The sequence below is a fragment of the Pristiophorus japonicus genome, chromosome 18 (assembly GCF_044704955.1).
Source record: "Pristiophorus japonicus isolate sPriJap1 chromosome 18, sPriJap1.hap1, whole genome shotgun sequence".
In the NCBI taxonomy this organism is placed as follows: Eukaryota; Metazoa; Chordata; class Chondrichthyes; family Pristiophoridae; genus Pristiophorus; species Pristiophorus japonicus.
In genome coordinates, this window is record NC_091994.1 from 83,226,114 (window position 1) to 83,245,268 (window position 19,155).

At 44.7% G+C, this 19,155-nt stretch overlaps 3 protein-coding genes across 4 annotated transcripts in view; 2 read left to right on the plus strand and 1 right to left on the minus strand.

The window, feature by feature from the left end:
* LOC139228803 (alpha-1,3-galactosyltransferase 2-like) overlaps positions 1–7,518 on the plus strand; it is a 79,970-nt gene extending 72,452 nt beyond the window's left edge. The window contains exon 6 of one of the 2 annotated variants that reach the window (XR_011587624.1): positions 7,199–7,518. The gene's annotated coding sequence lies outside the window, so the exon portion shown is untranslated. Of the gene's footprint in view, positions 1–648; positions 1,585–7,198 lie in introns of those variants that run through there. The other variant, XR_011587625.1, reaches the window with a different exon arrangement.
* Positions 1–19,155, plus strand: part of LOC139228805 (chymotrypsin-like elastase family member 2A) — an 89,077-nt gene that overhangs the window by 1,509 nt on the left and 68,413 nt on the right. The window lies entirely within an intron of this gene.
* LOC139228806 (chymotrypsin-like elastase family member 2A) overlaps positions 7,417–19,155 on the minus strand; it is a 31,858-nt gene continuing 20,119 nt past the window's right edge. Inside the window, exons 4-8 of the mRNA XM_070860196.1 lie at positions 17,192–17,320; positions 14,103–14,239; positions 10,655–10,800; positions 10,409–10,558; positions 7,417–7,499 (exon numbers count right to left, since the gene is read on the minus strand). Coding sequence (XP_070716297.1) covers positions 7,482–7,499; positions 10,409–10,558; positions 10,655–10,800; positions 14,103–14,239; positions 17,192–17,320 — 580 coding nt within the window. The 3' untranslated portion in view covers positions 7,417–7,481. The remainder of the gene's footprint in view (positions 7,500–10,408; positions 10,559–10,654; positions 10,801–14,102; positions 14,240–17,191; positions 17,321–19,155) is intronic.

Here is a 19,155-nt window from a genome sequence, read left to right on the forward strand (position 1 = left end):
TCGAGGAAGGGAAGAGTCGGAGATGGACCATGCGAAGGTGAGGGAAGGGTGGAAATTGGATGCAAAGTGAATGAAATTTTATAGTTCAGGGCGAGAGCAGGAAACGGCACCGATACAGTCATCAAAGTACCGGAAAAAGAGGTGAGGGAAAGGTCCCAAGTAGGACTGGAACAAAGAATGTTCCACGTTTCCTGAAAAGGGGCAGGCATAGCTAGGACCCATGTGGGTTCCCATAGCAATACCTTTTTTAATTTGGAGAAAGTGAGTGGAGTCTCTGAACAGCTTCCTCTTTCATTTAGGCACTTTACAGCCTTCTGGACTCGAGAGTTCAACAATTTCAACCTGAACCACTGCCCATCTTTGGCTCCCTTTCCCCCTCCCCCTGAGCCCATGTTTTTTTTTTCTCCTTGTTTCCATTGGCTGCTGGTCATTCATACCCTATCTTGACTAATGTTTTTTGAACTCCTGGCATTACCGTTTCAATTCTGCCCATCACCCCTTTCGTGTCTCTAATCTCTCCTGTCTTACACCCCGTCACCGACCTTCCCTTTTCTATCTTCCCCTCCCCCTTTCGGTGTTTTTAAACATTCTTCAGTTCTGACGAAGGATCGTCGACCCGAAACGTTAACTCTGCTTTTCTCTCCACAGATGCTGCCTGACCCGCTGAGATTTCCAGCATTTTCTATTTCGGATCCCAGCATTTGCAATTTTTTGCTTTTGTGGAGCAAGGTGCTACCTTTATGAGGCCAGGAAGAGCAGCACCAGCTGCTGCAGGAGAGGGGGACAGGAGGGCGAAGTGGACACCTCCCAACCTCCCCTCCCCCCACCCCCTTGCCCTCCTGGGGTAAAGGACATCCCTCCTACTCTGGGCCCCCTTCACCAGGACCTCCAGTGCTCCGTCCGAGAACCTGTGCGTCCTCTCCCTCGGTCCCTGAGCCATCCTGCAATATGCCACTGTGTGTCAAAGGGCACTCCGCACCTTCAGTGGTAGTGGCCGAGTGGAAATTGTATCTAACAAGCTGTTGCTGGTGAACCTGCAGACGTTTCCCTTTTAGCGACTCCAGGCAAATTCAAATTATGGGACCAAAATTGTGTGCTAAAAGCAGACTTTCAAACAGGTTTGCCTTTTTTTTTTAAGCACTGCACCCATTTTGTGCCGTTTCTCCTTTTCACCAAAATAACCCACTGCGCCAACCCATGCTGTTTAGGATGGTTTTTGAACTCAGGATTTGGATCAAGCAGATTAATATAGATAAACTGTATACATTAAAAGTAAATGGCTTCACTGAAGTACTGCTTTTTTAAAAACTATATTTGTGAATGATGTTTACACCAGCCTGTTGAGGCCAGCACTGACCTTCGATTTATAAACTTTACGACTCTTCATATCACTAACCATGATGTACAAATAACCTTTCTTCTTTGGATGATGAGAAAATCTGTATATTTGGCACGAGAGATGAATAAATTTATAATTCTGTCCAAGAAGTTGGATTATGAATAATTCACAAATACTCGGTTTGTGTGTGTCATGTATGTAGACCATGTATACCAACTGTATAGTCACAAGGTGTGCCACCAGAGGGCGTGTCGGTGGGAGACCTGAGGGTCACATGCAGAGTTGTGCAGGGCCCAGTATAAAGGGCTGCCCACCATGCTTGTGCCTCACACTGAAGTTACAATAAATGGGACTAAGGTCACAACAGCTCAAGTACAATACTAGACCTCGTGGAGTCATTCATAAGAGTATTAAAGACATAACCATGTGTCTTTCCTCCCCACCGTTTCTCAGCTGGTGAGTAACTGAGTCATAGGCCCCGATCTTTACTGGGTGGGATTTCCCAGAGGGGGAGGAGGAGGAGGTAGTCCGTCCCCCTCCACCCCCCCCCCCCCATCCTGTCTCCCCCTCCCCCTTTCCTCCTCCCCTTCTCTGCTCTAAGGAGAACAACCCCAGCTTCTCCAGTCTAGCCATGTAACTGAAGTCCCTCATCATTGAAACCTTTTCTAGTAAATCTTTTCTGCGCCTTCTCTAAAGGCCTTCACATCTTTCTTTAAGGTGTGGTGCCCAGAATTGGACACAGTACTCTAGTTGAGGTCAAACCAGTGTTTTATAAAGGTTCATAAGATCCTTGCTCTTGTACTCTATATGCCTCTATTTATGAAGCCCAGGATCCTGTATGCTTTTTTTCACCACTTTCTCAACCTGCCCTGCCACCTTCAACAATTTGTGCACATATACCCCCAGGTCTCTCTCTTCTTGCACCACTTTTAGAGCTGTACCCTTTAGTTTATATTGCCTCTCCTCATTCTTCCAACCAAAATGTAATCACTTTGCACTTTTCTGCATTACATTTCATCTGCCACGTGTCTGCCCATTCCACCAGCCTGTCTCATCTTGAAGTCTATCACTATCCTCCTCACTGTTCACTATATTTCCAAGTTTTGTGTCATTTGCAAATTTTGAAATTGTGCCCTGTACACCCAAGTCTAAGGCATTAATATATATCAAGAAAAGTAGTGGTCCTAGAACTGACCCCTGGGGAACACCACTGTATACCTTCCTCCAGTCCGAAAAACAACCATTCACCACTACTCTGTTTCCTGTCACTGAGCCAATTTTGTATCCATGCTGCCACTGTCCCTTTTATGTCATGGGTTTGCCGGCAAAGTTGAAGCCCATTATGTGGCACTTTATCAAATGCCTTTTGGAGTCCATGTACACCACATCAACCGCATTGCCCTCATCAACCCTCTGTTAACGCATCAAAAAACTCTCGAGTTGGTTAAACACGATTTGTCTTTAACAAATCCATGCTGGCTTTCCTTAATTTAATCCACACTTGTCCAAGTGACTGTTAATTATACCCCGGATTATCATTTCTAAAAGCTTCCCCATCCCCGAGGTTAAACTGACTGGCCTGTAGTTGCTGGGTTTATCCTTCCACCTTTTAACATTTGCAATTCTCCAGTGCTCTGGACCACCTCCGTATCTAAGGTGGATTGGAAGATTATGGCCAGTACCTCCACATTTCCACCTTCACTTTGCTCAGCATCCCAGAATACATCCCATCCGGTCCTGGTGACTTATCTGCTTTAAGTACAGCCAGCCTTTCCGGTACCACCTCCTTATCAATTTTTATCCCATTCAGTATCTTCACTACTACCTCTTTCACTATAAACTTTGGCAGCATTTTCTTCCTTGCTGAAGACAGATGCAAAGTACTCATTTAGTACGTCAGTCCTGCCCTCTGCCACCATAGTCCCTAAGTGGTGCCTCACCTCCTCTTACTACTATTTATATGCCTAGAGAAGACTTTCAATTCCCTTTTGTTAGCTGCCAATCTATTCTCCTACTTCTGCCCCTCATTTCCTTTTTCACCTATTTTCAGCCTGATTGCCGCTTGTATTCTCAACCTGATATCAGTCATCTGCCTCTTTTTCTGCTTCACTTTACACTCTATATCGCTTTCCTCAAACAGGGAGCTCTGGCTTTGGTTGCCCTATCTTTCCCCCTCGTGGGAATGTACCTCAACTGAACCTGAACTATCTCCTCTTTAAAGGCGTCCCATTGTTCGATTTACAGTTTTGCCTGCCAATCCTTGATTCCAATTTACTATTTGCACCTGCCGCCTTATTTACCACACTTCGTGCATTTATACACATGCACTGTAAACCCACGACCTTCCTGTATTCGCTTTGTCTGACCTCGTCATACCGTACTATTTCTTACTCTAGTGCTAACCGTCTCCCCCAATCCTTTGTGCACTTTATTTCTCCTTTCTAATGCTACATCCTGGTGCCCATCCCCCTGCCAACTTCATTTAATCGAGTGACTCCTGCCAACTTGCGCGCACAATTTTTAAATTTACCCTTTTTTTAAAAAAAAGTTACGAATGGCTCATGTAGCTCTGCAGCCGAGAGCCCCGTTGCTGGGCAAAAAACCATTTTTAAGCACTCAGTAATTAGCATTACTTTGTACTTTCCTGGGACCTTTAACTCCTGGAACTCATTCCCTCCCACACTCTACAGGTGTTTCAAAGTCCAGATTGCTGTCACCTCCCCATTACCTCGTCTTCTCATTCCTTCTCAACCTCTGGTATCATGGCCCTTTACTCAATTGTCAATTTAAAAACGATTAACCTATTTTATCACTAGTCAGGGCTGTCACTGTGGGAGCTGTTTGGGGGGGGGAAAGGAAATGTCTGATCAGAAACACTGGCCCCAAGTTTCCACATGATTTGCTCCTGATTTTTAGGAGCAACTGGTGGAGAACGGAGTATCTTAGAAATCGGAATTCTCCACATTTAAGTTTTCTGCAGTTCTAGTCAGGTAGAACAGTTTCACTTTTGAACAAAATTTTCTTTTCAAAAGGGGGTGTGTCTGGCCACTGACGCCTGATTTGAAAGTTTCCACAGTGAAAACGTACTCCAAACTAACTTGGAATGGAGCAAGTGAAGATTTTTGTAGGCTTGAAAAAACCTTGTCTACACATTAAAAAATCAGGCGCAGGTTACAAATTAGGCGTCGGGAACGAGGTGGGGGGGGGGGTGGAAGGGAAGTCATTAAATTCTACAATAAATCCTTAGTTATACTTACACAAATATTATACAAATAAATCCAACCTGAATAAAAATTTATAAGCAAAGAAAAGATTAAATAAACCATGTTCCTACCTGTGTGAAAGTGCTTCAGGCAGGCCTTTCAGGCAGCGGTTTGCCGTCGGGACCGACAGACGGCAGGGGGGTGGAGGGAGGGAGAAAGCTGCAAGAAGCCTCATTACTTGAGGCAGCCGTTTGCCGTCGGGACCGACCGACGGCAGGGGGAGAAAGCTGCAAGAAGCCTCAGTGCTGATCATGGAAGGGCAATGTGGTTTTATTAAAAAATGTTAAAAATTGAATAGCTACAAAGAATTTGAATAGTCTCAAACAAGTGCATGTGTCCTGTTTATCACAGTCTATCTTTAATCACAGTCTATCTTTAATTACTCGAACAGTAGTGATTCACTTATTTGAAATGTAATATTCCTTTTGGTGGAGCTGGAGTATTAGTGATTCCATCAACAAGTTTGCAATCTAAGCCAAATGCGACAGTTATGGTCACTAGGATTAAAGTTGACCTTCAAACCCTGGAAGCAATGCCGAAGTTTTGATTAGAGTAGACGCAGAATGTTTCCACTTGTGTGGAAGAGCTAAGGTCATCAATATAATATAGTAAATCAGAAACCAAATGGGTAATTCAGAAGAAACTTCTTTACCCAGAGAGTGGTGAGAATGTGGAACTCGTTACCATAGGGTGTAGTCAAGGCAAATAGTATCGATGTATTTAAGAGGAAGCTAGATAAGCATATGAGGGAGAAGAATAGAGGGTTATACTGATCGGGTTAGATGAACAAGTATGGGAGGCGGCACGAGTAGAACCTAAACACTGGCGTAGACTGGATGGGCCGAATGGTCTGTTTCTGCGCTGTATATTCCATGTAGTTCTATATACTATAAGAATAATCCTAGTGTACAAGAACTGAGTTTTGAGAATAGACTGGAGAAGCTTTTCAGCCTTGAGGTGAAGCAAATGAGTGGGGACCTCAGATGTTAGTGTAAATGACAAGAGGTAAATCTGCAAGATTACTTCAACTTCAATCATAACAGCAGGACAAGGCTAGAATCAATGAATAGCAAGGTTAGAAACAATGGCAGGAGTTTCTTCAGGCAAAGAATGGTCATTATGTGGAATAGATTTGAGGGTAGGGCAAATTTCCTGCAATTGTTTAGGAAGCTATTGAATGCATTATTAAAAATCCTTTCTCTGGAGATCAGTATCGCTGACAAGGCTGGCATTTATTGCCCAGCTTTCGTTTCCCTGAGGAAGTGGTGTGCTGCGATCTTGAACCGCTGAAGTAGTTGTTCTTTGATACTAGGGAATGAGGGAAGCTAAGCAGAACTGGATTAAGGCTGTGAGGGACCTAGAGTTAATAGGAGGGAAGGGCCTATATAAGTTCCTGGCCTTAACTGTGGCAAACAAATTACAAAAATCAAAGCTATGTACATTTAAAAAAAGCAGCATACAGTTCGAGCAGAGAATGGTTTCTTCCTTGCTTACTAACTGCGATACTAACGAAATATTTTCTGAATACGTCTCTTCAAACAAAGACTGGTTTCTTCCTAGCCTTGGCTGTAACAAAGTCATGAATAATTTCATCAAAATTTAAAGACCTGACAATTTCACCCTCAGTGCTCAAAAGAGACCAAACAGCGAGCTGCTCCTGGTTCATGGTGGATCCTAAGATATTTTTTATCCTTTTGAGAAGAGAGAAGGAATGTTCTCCACTACAATCAGTGACCGTTCATGACAAATACGGCCGTAATGCAGTTTCTACATTTGGGAAACATTCCATCACTTTGGATTCAATGATTACACAGTACATCCAAATAGATCTACTCTCATCCTCTTTTTCTATATTTGAGAAGGTTGAAAATTCAACAAATTTGAGAAATTCTTTAGTAAAATCTACTGGGAGATCATCTGGATATTTCTGACATAAACGTCTAATACCGCCGCTGATTTGGGAGCTTGACATATGTGAACAATTTGCCAGGACATTAAAGGTCTTGTCAATATTGGCATAGGCCTTGATTTGATATTCTAATGCACTCTTCAGTTTGTCAATGATTGTGAGGAATGTATTAACTCTGAAGGCATCCTGGTTGCTGAATGTGTGTGAAGTGGTGTCATCACTTGTCTTTTGTCTTTTGCGGCGTTTGGCTGATTTATACCCCTGGTTCGCTGTCCTTGCAACCCCCCGAGCTTCGTACTCATCAAAACTGCCCCATGTTTGTTGAAGAACAGTTCCAAGACTCCTCAGTAAGTTTACAGCAGTGGAAAGGACAATTTAGGCACTTTGCAAACTTAGACTGCATCTGTTGAATGGTTGAAGTATATCACTCCAGACTTCACACACTAAGGCCTAAAGTCAAGGGCCTAAAAAATATGAGGGCCTAAGGCTACAGCCTTATTAGCCTATGGGTTAATCCGGCCCTGAAACTAAGTGTCAACTTAGTGTGGGGTTGGAGTGACGTATGGGTCAGATTATGTAAACATGGCAGATTTTCTTCCCTAAAAGATATTAGTGAACCAGATGAGTTCTTATGACAATGTTGATTTTGTGTTCACTTTTATTGATGCCAGCTTTTTTTATTTCCAGAATTGTCCTTGTCCAGTAATATAGCCACTGCATTATCGTACCTCAATTGTGATGGGGACATTGTACAGCCTTTCTGGATTAGTGGCCTTTCTCATCCATAGCTATCTTGTGAACTCCATGTACGTCAAAGGGTTCAGTAGCGCTGACTACAAAGACAGACGATTGCAATAAAGAATTTCACCATTAAGAGCCATAAGACAACATAATTTTTAGGAATACATTTATTTTATTTTGTGAATTTTGCAGAAGTTTGCAAGCCTCTGAAGCTTCAAAGTGGGTCACTTCAGTTGTTCATCATTTTCTGTGAAGTAACGGAATTGCCATTAGAGTAACACTTTTAGAATAAATTATCGATGAAAAGATTTGACCCCAATATACTATAGTAAAATCATTTAATTCTTAGATTAGAGGTCAGATCACACTTTCCTTGGCAAAATTGTGGATGTGATTAATAAATTATCAACAACAACTTGTATTTATATAGCGCCTTTAACGTAGTGAAACATCCCAAGGCGCTTCACAGGAGTATTATGAGATTTTAAAAATTTGACACCGAGCCACATAAGTAGAAACTAGCCTAGGTGACCAAAAGCTTGAGTCAAAGAGGTATATTTTAAGGAGCGTCTTGAAGGAGGAAAGAGAGGCGTAGAGGTTTAGGGAGGGAATTCCAGAGCTTGGTGCCTAGGCAACAGAAGGCACAGCCACCAATGGTTGAGTGATTATAATCAGGAATGCTCAAGGGGGCAGAATTAGAGGAACGCCGACACTTCGAGGGATCGTGGGGCTGGAAGAGATTACAGAGATAGGGAGGGGCGAGGCCATGGAGGGCTATATAAAGCTATCTCCTTCAAAAAGGAACTGGATAAATATCTAGCTCTAATGAAGCTCAATGGAAGCTGGAGGAACAGAACATCTTTCGATTAGGCACTTTACAGCCTTCAGAACTCAACACTCAGGTCAACAATGTCACATCATAACCACTGCACACATTTTTTCGAAGAGTAGTTGTTGCTAAGGATTCTGCCTTTTGTCATTTTCAATTCCTCTCGACCCATCTATTGTTTCTTTCATTTTTCATTACCATCCCATTTTGCCTTGCACCATAATCCTTTTGGCCATTTAACCTCTCCCGCCGATTACGGACCGTCCCTTTTGTTCTTTCTTCCCCTCCCCACTTTCCTTGTCTAACCTTTTCAGTTCTGACGTAAGGTCACCGAGCTGAAACATTAACTGGGTTTCTCGCTCCACACCTGCTGCCTGGCCTGCTGAGTATTTCGAGCATTTTCTCTCTTTATTTCAGACTTCCAGCATCCGCAGCATTTTGCTTTTGAATAAATATCTGGTTGGGAAGCTGACTAGAGGCTGTAATGGTAGTTATAGACTGAGGCGATCAGATGCTCCAAGGCACACAGTGATTCCTGTGCTGAGGCTGAGGGAAGGAGAAGAAATGTTGCCTATGGAGCGTAGCGGGTCACAATTGGACAGGATGGGGCATTTTTCTAATGGTCTTACTTTCAGAAATAGAAAGGCATGCTTATGAGATTATGTAAACACTACGTGCCACAAGAAGATACATTACCCCACCCGTGTAACACACTAACCCTCCCCACAACAAACATAAGCAAAATATATGTCAGTCGCAGGTATGGTAACATACTAGTTATGTCACTGAATTGGTAATCCAAAGTCCTGGATTAATAATCCAGAGACATGAGTTCAAATCCCACCACGGCAGCTGGGGAATAAAAAGCTAATATCAATAATGGTGACCATTAAACTATCGAATTGTCGTACAAAACCCATCTGATTCACTAATGTTCTTTCGGGGAGGAAATTTGCTGCCCTTACCCAGTCTGGCTTATAAGTGACTCCAGACCCACAGCAATGTGGTTGACTCTTAACTGCCCTCCGAAATGGCCCAGCAAGCCACTCGGCTTCACCAAACTGCCACGGGGGAAAAGCAATCCATGGACTGCAGCAGTTAAAAAAGGTGGCTCACAACCACCTTCTTGAGGGCAGTAAGGGATGGTCAATAAATGGTGGCCTTGCCAGCGACGCTACACCCCAGGAAAGAATAAAAACAAAGGGTAATGTGCAGACTCCGTCGACCAAGCAGTCTGGAGCCCTTTTCCTGGAAGCTTACATAATCAGAGATGCTCAGCACAGTCACAACATCCCCTAACTGTCAAGAATGGGCTAACTTGGAATTGGCCCATGGGCTAGGAACCCCCCCCACCCCTGCTTAAGCCCATATTGGCAATGATTTAATCCTGCAGGATTTCCCACTGCACTGCTCGGACCCTTGATAACTCCAAATGTCAGGGCACCTTGTGTTCTCAACAGCACACCCACACAGACTGCCTCAATGCGCCAATGTACTCTCTAAATACTGTGTGACAAATCCACTCCACTTGCGATTCAGCACCAGAGTGAGGAGATGTATTATGTACAGCCCTCTCGCACTCGTGCTGCTAGTCAGTTTAACCCAGTTTCTAAATGATGGTAGGGCACTGCTGCTCTCGATCGCCATTATTCCTGACTGCACGGAGCTTGCCTGCGCAGCCTTTCCCGTTGCCGGCCTGTACAGCCCTTCCCCGAACATCAGCAAAGGTCCACAGCCAGGAAAATATAACCTTGATCTTTACAGTTGTTTTCCTGTAACGGCCAGCCCTCCCAACAACAACAACTTGCATTTATATAGTACCTTTAGCAAAGTAGAACGTCCCAAGGTGCTTCACAGGAACACTATCAAACACATGTTGACACCGAGCCACATAAGGAGATATTGGGACATATGGCCAAAAGTTTGGTCAAAGGGGTAGGTTTTAAGGAACGAGGGTGAGGTAGAGAGGCTTAGGGAGGGAATTCAGGAGCTTAGGACCTAAGCAACTGAAGGCACGGCCATCAATCATGTAGCAAAGGAAATTGGGGGTGCGCAAGAGGCCAGAATTGGAGGTACGCAGAGATCTTGGAGCATTGTAGGGCTGGAGGAGGTCATAAAGGTAGGAGGGGAGAGTGAAGTCATGGAGGGAGTTGAACACAGGGATGAGAATTTTAAAATCGATGCGTTGCCGAACTCTCAAACCTGCCAGCAATGTGAAACGGACGGATTTCACAGGAGCCACAGAAGAGTGGGAGCAATCCTGCAATGTAAAGAGATGGCATTGTTCGTTATTACGTTAGTAACCGCCAATACGCCTGGCCATGTACCTCAGTAATCCACTCGTTGTATGCGGACACACGGGTGAAGACGGTTGGCTTCTTGTAGTGGCTGCAGGAAGAGGACCCAAAGCTGACGATGCCGTGCACTGCCCAGATGCCGTCAGCGTTCGCACAGTTCAAGGGGCCGCCCGAATCACCCTGAGTGGGAACAGGAGCACAGTTTAGTTGTTGCGGAGGTGGGGGAAAGCCTCAGTCGGCACAAAATGTGTGGAAAGTGTCTGTTGGTCAACTAACATTGCATCCTGAGACGACTCCGTCACCACCGGCGCACACCATCGACTTCTTTGCTATCATCCCCCACCAATCGGACTGGGAACAAGTGGCGTGATCCACGACAGGCAGAAGTGCTTGTTGCAGGATGTCAGAGACGGTACCACCAGCTGAAAGGGAAGAAACTCAATCGTTAACTGAGCTGTGTGGGTGAGAATTGGACAATACTTTCCCGGTTGCACTCGGGAGGCACCGACGTGTTCCGAGTGCAGATCCCGCTCGCACTCTCCAAGCTGCCCTGCCCATTTGGGCACATGCGCTCTCAAAACGGAGAGGGGCACCTCATGATTCTGTTGGAACGTTGCTTCAGTTAAAGCCACCTCAGGGAGGTCCGATGGCCAGTCACTAATCTGTACCAAGTTAGCTGATGTCAGCTCAGGTGCTGGGGGAAGATGCTTCAACCGGCCTGTGTACTCCAGGTTAGGGAGGGGGGAAATCAGCTGACGTTACTGCTTCTGACCACTGTCCAATGCCACCTGTTGGAAAAAGCATGTGTGTGGACACCATATCAGGACCTGATCAGACTTGGTCATGATGCACTTCCATGAGAGGGTTGTCTTATGATGAGAGATTGAGCCAATTGGGAAGATTCTGAAAGAGATTGACAGGGTAGATGCTGAGAGGTTGTTTCCCCTGGCTGGAATGTCTAGAACTGGGGGGCACAGTCTCAGGATGAGGGGTCGGCCATTTAAGACTGAGATGAGGAGAAATGTCTTCACTCAGAGGGTTGTAAATCTTTGGAAACTGCTCAGCCAGATTACCGTCCAGGCAATTAAGGTGATAATCTACCCCCTTGTCTCAACAGGGTGTTTATCAGTACTGCCTACTGACAGAATGGAGAAGTGCTTGTGAGGGCACATATGAAAGACACGGCATCCAGTTTGTATGGCAAAGGGCACTCATTGTCATGTACCTCATATTACACTATTGTGTACATAGATATTGGGCAGTGCAGAGAAGCGGGGAGAGATCGGCGCCCAGGAGAGGTGAGGGTTCGGGGCCCAGAAGAGGCGAGCACGGGCCAGCCCACATTGTGATCTATGGATAGTAGGAGCATGTGTGCGCAATAGTTCCCTGCAGCAGAGCTTGGTCTCCAGTCGTTTTGGTTAGCCCTTGCCACTGGACCAAGACCTAGCTCCGTCAAGCCTGTGTGGAGGCTGGTGTGCAATGGCCATCCCACGTTAAAAGAATCCACGCACAGGCATCTTCCACCCTTCAACATGTAGTTCTGGATCCGAAATGTCAGGTCCCTCATTGAAACACCTGTGAACCCATCCCGTTTTGGTGTGGAAGTGGGTCATCCTCGATACGAGGGACTGCCTAATACTATTGGGCAGTGCGAGTTAACTCTGAATGCCAGAGGCACAGGATCAACTTCTGGAGTGACCAGCACCACTGAACCCAAAAGATTATCTACGGCAGAAAGGAAGTGAAGCACAGTGATTACATCAGCTTCCTGTGTACAGGCCCTTCTGATAGTTTATCTGATATGGATAGGGATCTATCATTGTTTCCTAGCTGATAACTATTAAGCTTAGATTCCATTAATGTGGTTAACTCTTAACTGCCCTCTGAAATGGCCCAGCAAGCCACTCAGTTGTACCCAAAGTGCTACAACAGTCAGCACTGTGGGAATACCTTCACCACACGGACTGCAGCGGTTCAAGAAGGCAGTTCCCCACCACCTTCTTGAGGGCAATTAGGGATGGTCAATAAATGCCAGCCTTGCCAGCGACACCCACATCCAGTGAACCAATAAAATTAATGTTCAAATGACATGGTAATGATTATTGTCAAGGATGATGTGGCATGAACAGGCTTTAAAAAAATCTCTAAAAGCAAAATATCATTTTGCACCAGAATTTCAAGATTTCACACCAATAAAAATTCTAGTGTCCAACCCTCAGTGTCTTGATGCACTGGCTCTCCCCACTTCCCCACCAATCAGAACTGGCCAATCACTCTCTGGCCACAAACTGGATGCCTCAACATGAGACTCTCAGCATTGGACCAAATGGAGTAAGTCTTACGCAGTCGCATCCGATCGGATAAACAACCTCCCCTGTCCTTGCAATATCAGTTCTCACATCTGAGTGATGAAAGGACAGTGCCCTAACCCAGACATATCAAGCTTTCCATCTTAGCAGGTGTCTTAGCTGTCTTGTGGGTCATAATGTTTAAGTCAATGTTCCCATCAATTTGCAAATATCTCCCAGTTGCTGATCCTAACGAATCTAGAAGAACTAGCAGAAACGTTACAAGGACACCCTCAAAGCCTTCATGGTGAAGTGTGACATCACCACTGACGGAGGTGGAGAAAGTGCATACGGGAGAGTGTTGAGCTCTTCGAATCTCAACGCTGCGAGCATGAAGAGACCAGGCGCAGGCAGCGGAAAGTGCGTGTGGTAAATCAGTCCCACCCCCTCTTTTCCCCGACGAATACCTGTCCCATCTGTGGCAGGGTCTGTGGCTCTCGTGTTGGATTGTTCAGCCACCAGAGAACTCACTTTGGGAGTGGAAGCAAGTCTTCCTCGATTCCAAGGGGCTGCCTATGATGATGATGCTGAGATGAACTAATTTAGGATTTATTCACCAATGTGGCAATAGCGCTAAAGCAGCCCGTTTGAAACTCCAGGTTCACGAAATTCAAATTGTTTTCTGACTTCATTCCTAACCTGTTTGTATTTCCTTTTGTCATCCTCTCTGTGGTTGTCTGTGTACTGAGTGTATGTCTTTATCTTTAGTTTCAATGTTGCCTGTATTTCTTTATTCATCTGTGGTGTGTCATTACTGGCTGATTTGTTCTTGCTTTTTAGTGGGATATATTTCTCCTGACTCTGTAAATAGACTTTGTTTGCTTTGCCGTTTGCTTTGTTTACTGTAAAATACACTTGTTTGGCTGTAAGTCCCTCCGACCCCCAACACATTAACTGACACAATGGTGTCAATAGACACTCCGCAAAAAAAAATTATATTCGTTCCTAGGATGTGGGCGTCACTGGAAAGGCCAGCATTTATTGCCTGTTATGTTGGTGAAAAAGTCTGTGCTACAGGAAACCAATAGTACATTTATGGCCTAAAACAACACGAATGAAGCTCTTGTTGATTTACTGATGCAGCCGAGCGTGTAAAAAGCACGACAAGGTGTGAGTTGCACTATAACAATTTACCTCAGTGCCTCAGGCCCACAAAATTCAAACTGGACCAACCAGTGAGTAGTACGTATAAGTGCAAATAGAACTGTGTTGTCTCAGCTTTGCCAGATGGCTAACGCTTGTGGGACACGTGTGGCCCAAAGGTCTTGTTTGGGGTACTCCTGCTCGAATGCTGTGAAGCACGGAATCATTAAATAGTTCTTTGTTTAAAGATGTCTCCAGGCATGCACACTCCATACTTTGACTGATCAACTCACCCTTCAGGAGACCCCAGCCAGTGATGTAACAACTGTAGTTATTGGGCAGAAGCGTGCCCGGTGCAGGGATGCACCCCATCTCAATTTTGTCATTTAAGACCACAGGCGCCGCGAGCTTGACAAGGGCGATGTCGTAACTGGGAAATGAAAGAACAAGCAGTGTTGAGTTGTGCTCTCCCAGCACACATTTATCAGCAGTCGGGGAGGTGGGTGTATAAGGCGGCAGTGGTTAATGTACGGGGTGAGCACTGATGGGTGTGACTGACTTTTCTTATCCTGCTTTGTTTGCAATTAATTTGGTAATAAGTTTTTCCCAGCTCTTATTGTAAAACAAAATCACCTGGTGCTGTAAAGCTGCTGCGAAATGCTGCAGGTCACCTGGGACCTGCTTCCCTTTTATTTAAATACCTTGAAGGATTTCTTGCTCTTTGTGCCTCCATTTATGTCCTGCCCCATTTATCGGATGTTGCCACGCCTGCGATTTAGAAGTGTCCTCGTGGAGCGACGTGGTCGGGGCCCAGGAGAGGCGAGAGTTCGGGGCGCAGAAGAGGCGAGGGCCCAGGGGCAGCACGGGCCAGCCCACACTGCGATATGTGTGCGCACTAGGTCCGTGCAGCAGAGCTGGTCTCCAGTCGTCTTGGTTAATCCTTGCAGAACTCCGACATGAACAAATTGAAGTCCTTCCTCGCTACCGACTCCTGCAATTGCTGGCCTGACCCCGCCATCCACCGATTCCCCCACCCCCCCCATGATCTCTCTGTCGCACTCCCAGCCCCAAGCCAGCCAGCCAGCCAGCCCCAATATCCCCTTACTCAGTACCTGTACCATCCAATTTAAAGTGACCACCCCTCGTCTGGAAAAATCCCTTATCCAGAACAGGCCAGGTCCCGAGGGTTTGGGATAAGGGAGGTTCAACCTGTAAATCTATTTTGTACCTTCTCCAGTGTCTATCCTTTTTATAATATGGAGACCAGAACTGTTCACAGTAATCCAAGTGTGGTCTAACCAAGGTTCTATACAAATTTAACATAACTTCTCAGCTCTTCAATTCTATCCCTCTAGAAATGAACCTCAGTGCTGTGTTTGCTTTTTATGGCCTTATCAACTGTGCTCTGTAAAGCTGCTGAAAAATGCAACAGGTCACCTGGGGCCTTCATTCTTTTCATCAAAATATCTTGAAGTATTTCTTACTCTTTGTGCCTCCATTTAGTGAGTTGCATATCTGTACCCCCAGATCCCGCTGTTCCTCTACCCCATTTAGACTATTTTCCAAGGAGTATGTGCCGTCATTATTCTTCCTGCCAAAATGTATTACCTCGCACTTATCTATATTGAAGTTCATTTGCTAATTACACGCATATTCTACAAGTTAATTGATGTTGTCCTGTATTTTGTCGCAGTCCGCCTCTGTATTAACTACAACCCCCAATTTGGTGTCATCTGCAAATTTTGAAACTGTACTTCCGATTTCTGCGTCCAAACTGTTTACAATCGCTCAACAGTGGTCCCAGCATTAATTCTTGTGGCACCCCACTTCCTACCATTTGCCAATCCGAGTGACCACTTTAACCCCCACTCTCTCTCTTTTCCGTTTTGTAGCCAGCTTGCTGTACATTCTGCTACTTGTCCGCTGACTCCACATGTTCAGACCTCAGTCATGAGTTTACCTTATCAAAGGCTTTTTGGAAATCCAAATATATTACGTCTACTACATTACCCTTATCTACCCTTTCTGTTACTTCTTCAAAGAATTCAGTAAGGTTGGTCAAGTATGACCTTCTCTACTCTATTATATTTTCAGTTTTTAGATGTTTTTCTATCACATTTTTGATTAAGGATACCATTATATTTCCTACCACCGACATTAAGCTAATTGGTCTATAGTTCCCTGGGCTTGTTCCATCTTCCTTTTCATATCTAGGAATCACATCAGCTGTCTGCTCGTTCTTTGGCACTATTCCCTTTTCTAGTGACATTTTATATACATTTAATAGTGCCTCTGCTATCTCTTCCCTAACTTGTTTTAACCAGGCAAGTATGCAAGGGTTTTATCCTCTCGAAGTTTGATTAGTTTATCAATTATCTCCCCCTTAACTGTCTTTAAATCCTTTTTGATCTCTTCTTCGCATGTTATGCCCACCATGTTAGTTTCCCTGGTAAATACTGATGCAAAGTAATTATTTACAGGTGTATGTCTGCCATTTTGATGTCATTAGCTGTGAATTTATCATGTGTATCTCTTAGTGACCCTATCCAAATTTTGCTTTTTCTTTAGTTATTGATCTATAGAATATTTTACTGCTCTTTTTCATATTCATTGATAGTTTAATTTCATAATTTCTCTTTGCTTTCCTAATTGTTATTTTTACTTCTTTCCTAACCTTCTCGTAATCCCTTTTGTCATTCTCTCCTTTGTTGCCTGCGTACTTAGTGTTTGTCTTTTTCTTTAGTTTCAATTTTGCCTGTATTTCTTTATTCATCCATGGTGTGTCATTACTGACTAGTTTGTTCTTGCTTTTTAGTGGGATATATTTCTCCTAGACTCTAAATAGACTTTGTTTTGCTGTAAAATATATTTGTTTCTCCGTAAGTCCCACCCCCTCCAACTCACTAACTGACACAATGGTGTCAATAGATACTCTGCAAAATGTTAGTGAAGAACTCTGTGCTACAATTAACCAACAATATGTTTATGGTCTAAAGCAACACAAATTGATTACCAGTTGCAGCCTAGCGGGTAATAAGCACAATGGGCTGTGGTACTTCGTTAACCAGGCATAAGTTTGATTCGTAGTCCCTGTTGAGTTGGCCGATTTCTGCAGAGTAGCAATTGGGTATAACAGTTTAATTTCAGTGCCCCTCAACTAGAAGAAATTCAGCCAAGATTCCCACTGCTGGAACGTGTAAATGTGGGGACAGTGGGTGAGGACAGTATCTGCCTTAGTTGCGGTGCCTTCTAAGTTCAAAGAGAATGCAAATACTCGCTGTCTCAGTGCAAACAGGAAGTATGGCCTCTTAAGTGAGGTATTGGCCACGCCTTTGGAGAGGGGAAAACATTGTTTCAATCAAAGTCTCTTTCTTATACTGACCCATTGGCAGCAAAAATCATGCTGAACTTTTCATGACGGAAGGTCTTCTCAACTGCAGCGAAAACAGACCCTGCTTCATTGGCTGAAAGGACCTGTTTGCCGAGAGCTACTCTGTAGGTGTTCTTTTTGCTGTGAGTAGAAACCAAAACTTGTTACATTAGTGAAAGGCTTCAGAACATGGTTACAACATGTTATACAGTGAAACAGAAATGCACTCACACTTATTAATTGACTTGGAAGTGAGGACTGGATGGGACTAGGGGTTAGAGACCACCTTTCATCACTAGCACTGAACTCAAGAATTCAGCCCAGGCTGATGGGGTGAAAGCTTCCTCTGCAACCTGGAATTGCGACTGGGGCTTAGAAAAGGATGGGGACTGGGTCCTTGACTAGGACTGAGAGTGGGGGACTGGGAATGGAACATGGGCTAGACCTAGAACTGTGTGACTGGGGCTTGTAGCAGGGGCGAGCTATAAAGGTCCTAATGTGAAGTGAATTTGGGCCCGTCTCAACTAGTTGTGAGTGGGCATGCACCCACTGGCACCAAATGGCTCATAATCTTGCACAGGCAGGATGGCTATTGCAGAAAATGGAAAAAGTCACACTAGTACGACAAAATGGAGTTGCGCCACATTGTTGGAACAGGCTAAGGGACTTAGCTCCAGGGACTTGCAGTGCTGAGGGAGTGCTGCACTGTTGGAAGTGCTGCTTTTCGAATGAGATGTTAAACATAGAACATAAGAACATTAGAACATTAGAACATAAGAATTAGGAACAGGAGTTGGCCATCTAGCCCCTCGAGCCTGCTCCGCCATTCAACAAGGTCATGGCTAATCTGGCCGTGGACTCAGCTCCACTTACCTGCCTGCTCCCCGTAACCCTTAATTCCCTAATTGGTTAAAAATCTATCGATCTGTGATTTGAATACATTCAATAAGCTAGCCTCAACTGCTTCCTTGGGCAGAGAATTCCACAGATTCCTTCTCAACTCGGTTTTAAATTGGCTCCCCAGTATTTTGAGGCTGTGCCCCCTAGTTCTAGTCTCCCTGACCAGTGGAAACAACCTCTCTGCCTCTATCTTGTCTATCCCTTTTATTATTTTAAATGTTTCTATAAGATCTCCCCTCATCCTTCTGAACTCCAACAAGTAAAGACCCAGTCTACTCAATCTATCATCATAAGGCAACCCCCTCATCTCCGGAATCAGCCTAGTGAATCGTCTCTGTACCTCCTCCAAAGCTAGTATATCCTTCCTTAAGTAAGGTGACCAAAACTGCACGCAGTACTCCAGGTGCGGCCTCACCAATACCCTATACAATTGCAGAACGACCTCCCTGCTTTTGTATTCCATCCCTCTTGCAATGAAGGCCAACATTCCATTCGCCTTCCTGATTACCTGCTGCACCTGCAAACTAACTTTTTGGGATTCATGCACAAGGACCCCCAGGTCCCTCTGCACCGCAGCATGTTGTAATTTCTCCCCATTCAAATAATATTCCCTTTTACTGTTTTTTTTCCAAGGTGGATGACCTCACATTTTCCGACATTGTATTCCATCTGCCAAACTTTAGCCCATTCGCGTAACCTATCTAAATCTCTTTGCAGCCTCTCTGTGCCCTCTAAACAATCCGCTTTCCCACTAATCTTTGTGTCATCTGCAAATTTTGTTACACTACACTCTGTCCCCTCTTCCAGGTCATCTATGTATATTGTAAACAGTTGTGGTCCCAGCACCGATCCCTGTGGCATACCACTAACCACCGATTTCCAACCCGAAAAGGACCCATTTATCCAGACTCTCTGCTTTCTGTTAGTTAGCCAATTCTCGATCCATGCTAATACATTTCCTCTGACTCCGCGTACCTTTATCTTCTGCAGTAACCTTTTGTGTGGCACCTTATCGAATGCCTTTTGGTAATCTAAATACACCACATCCATCGGTACACCTCTATCCACCATGCTCG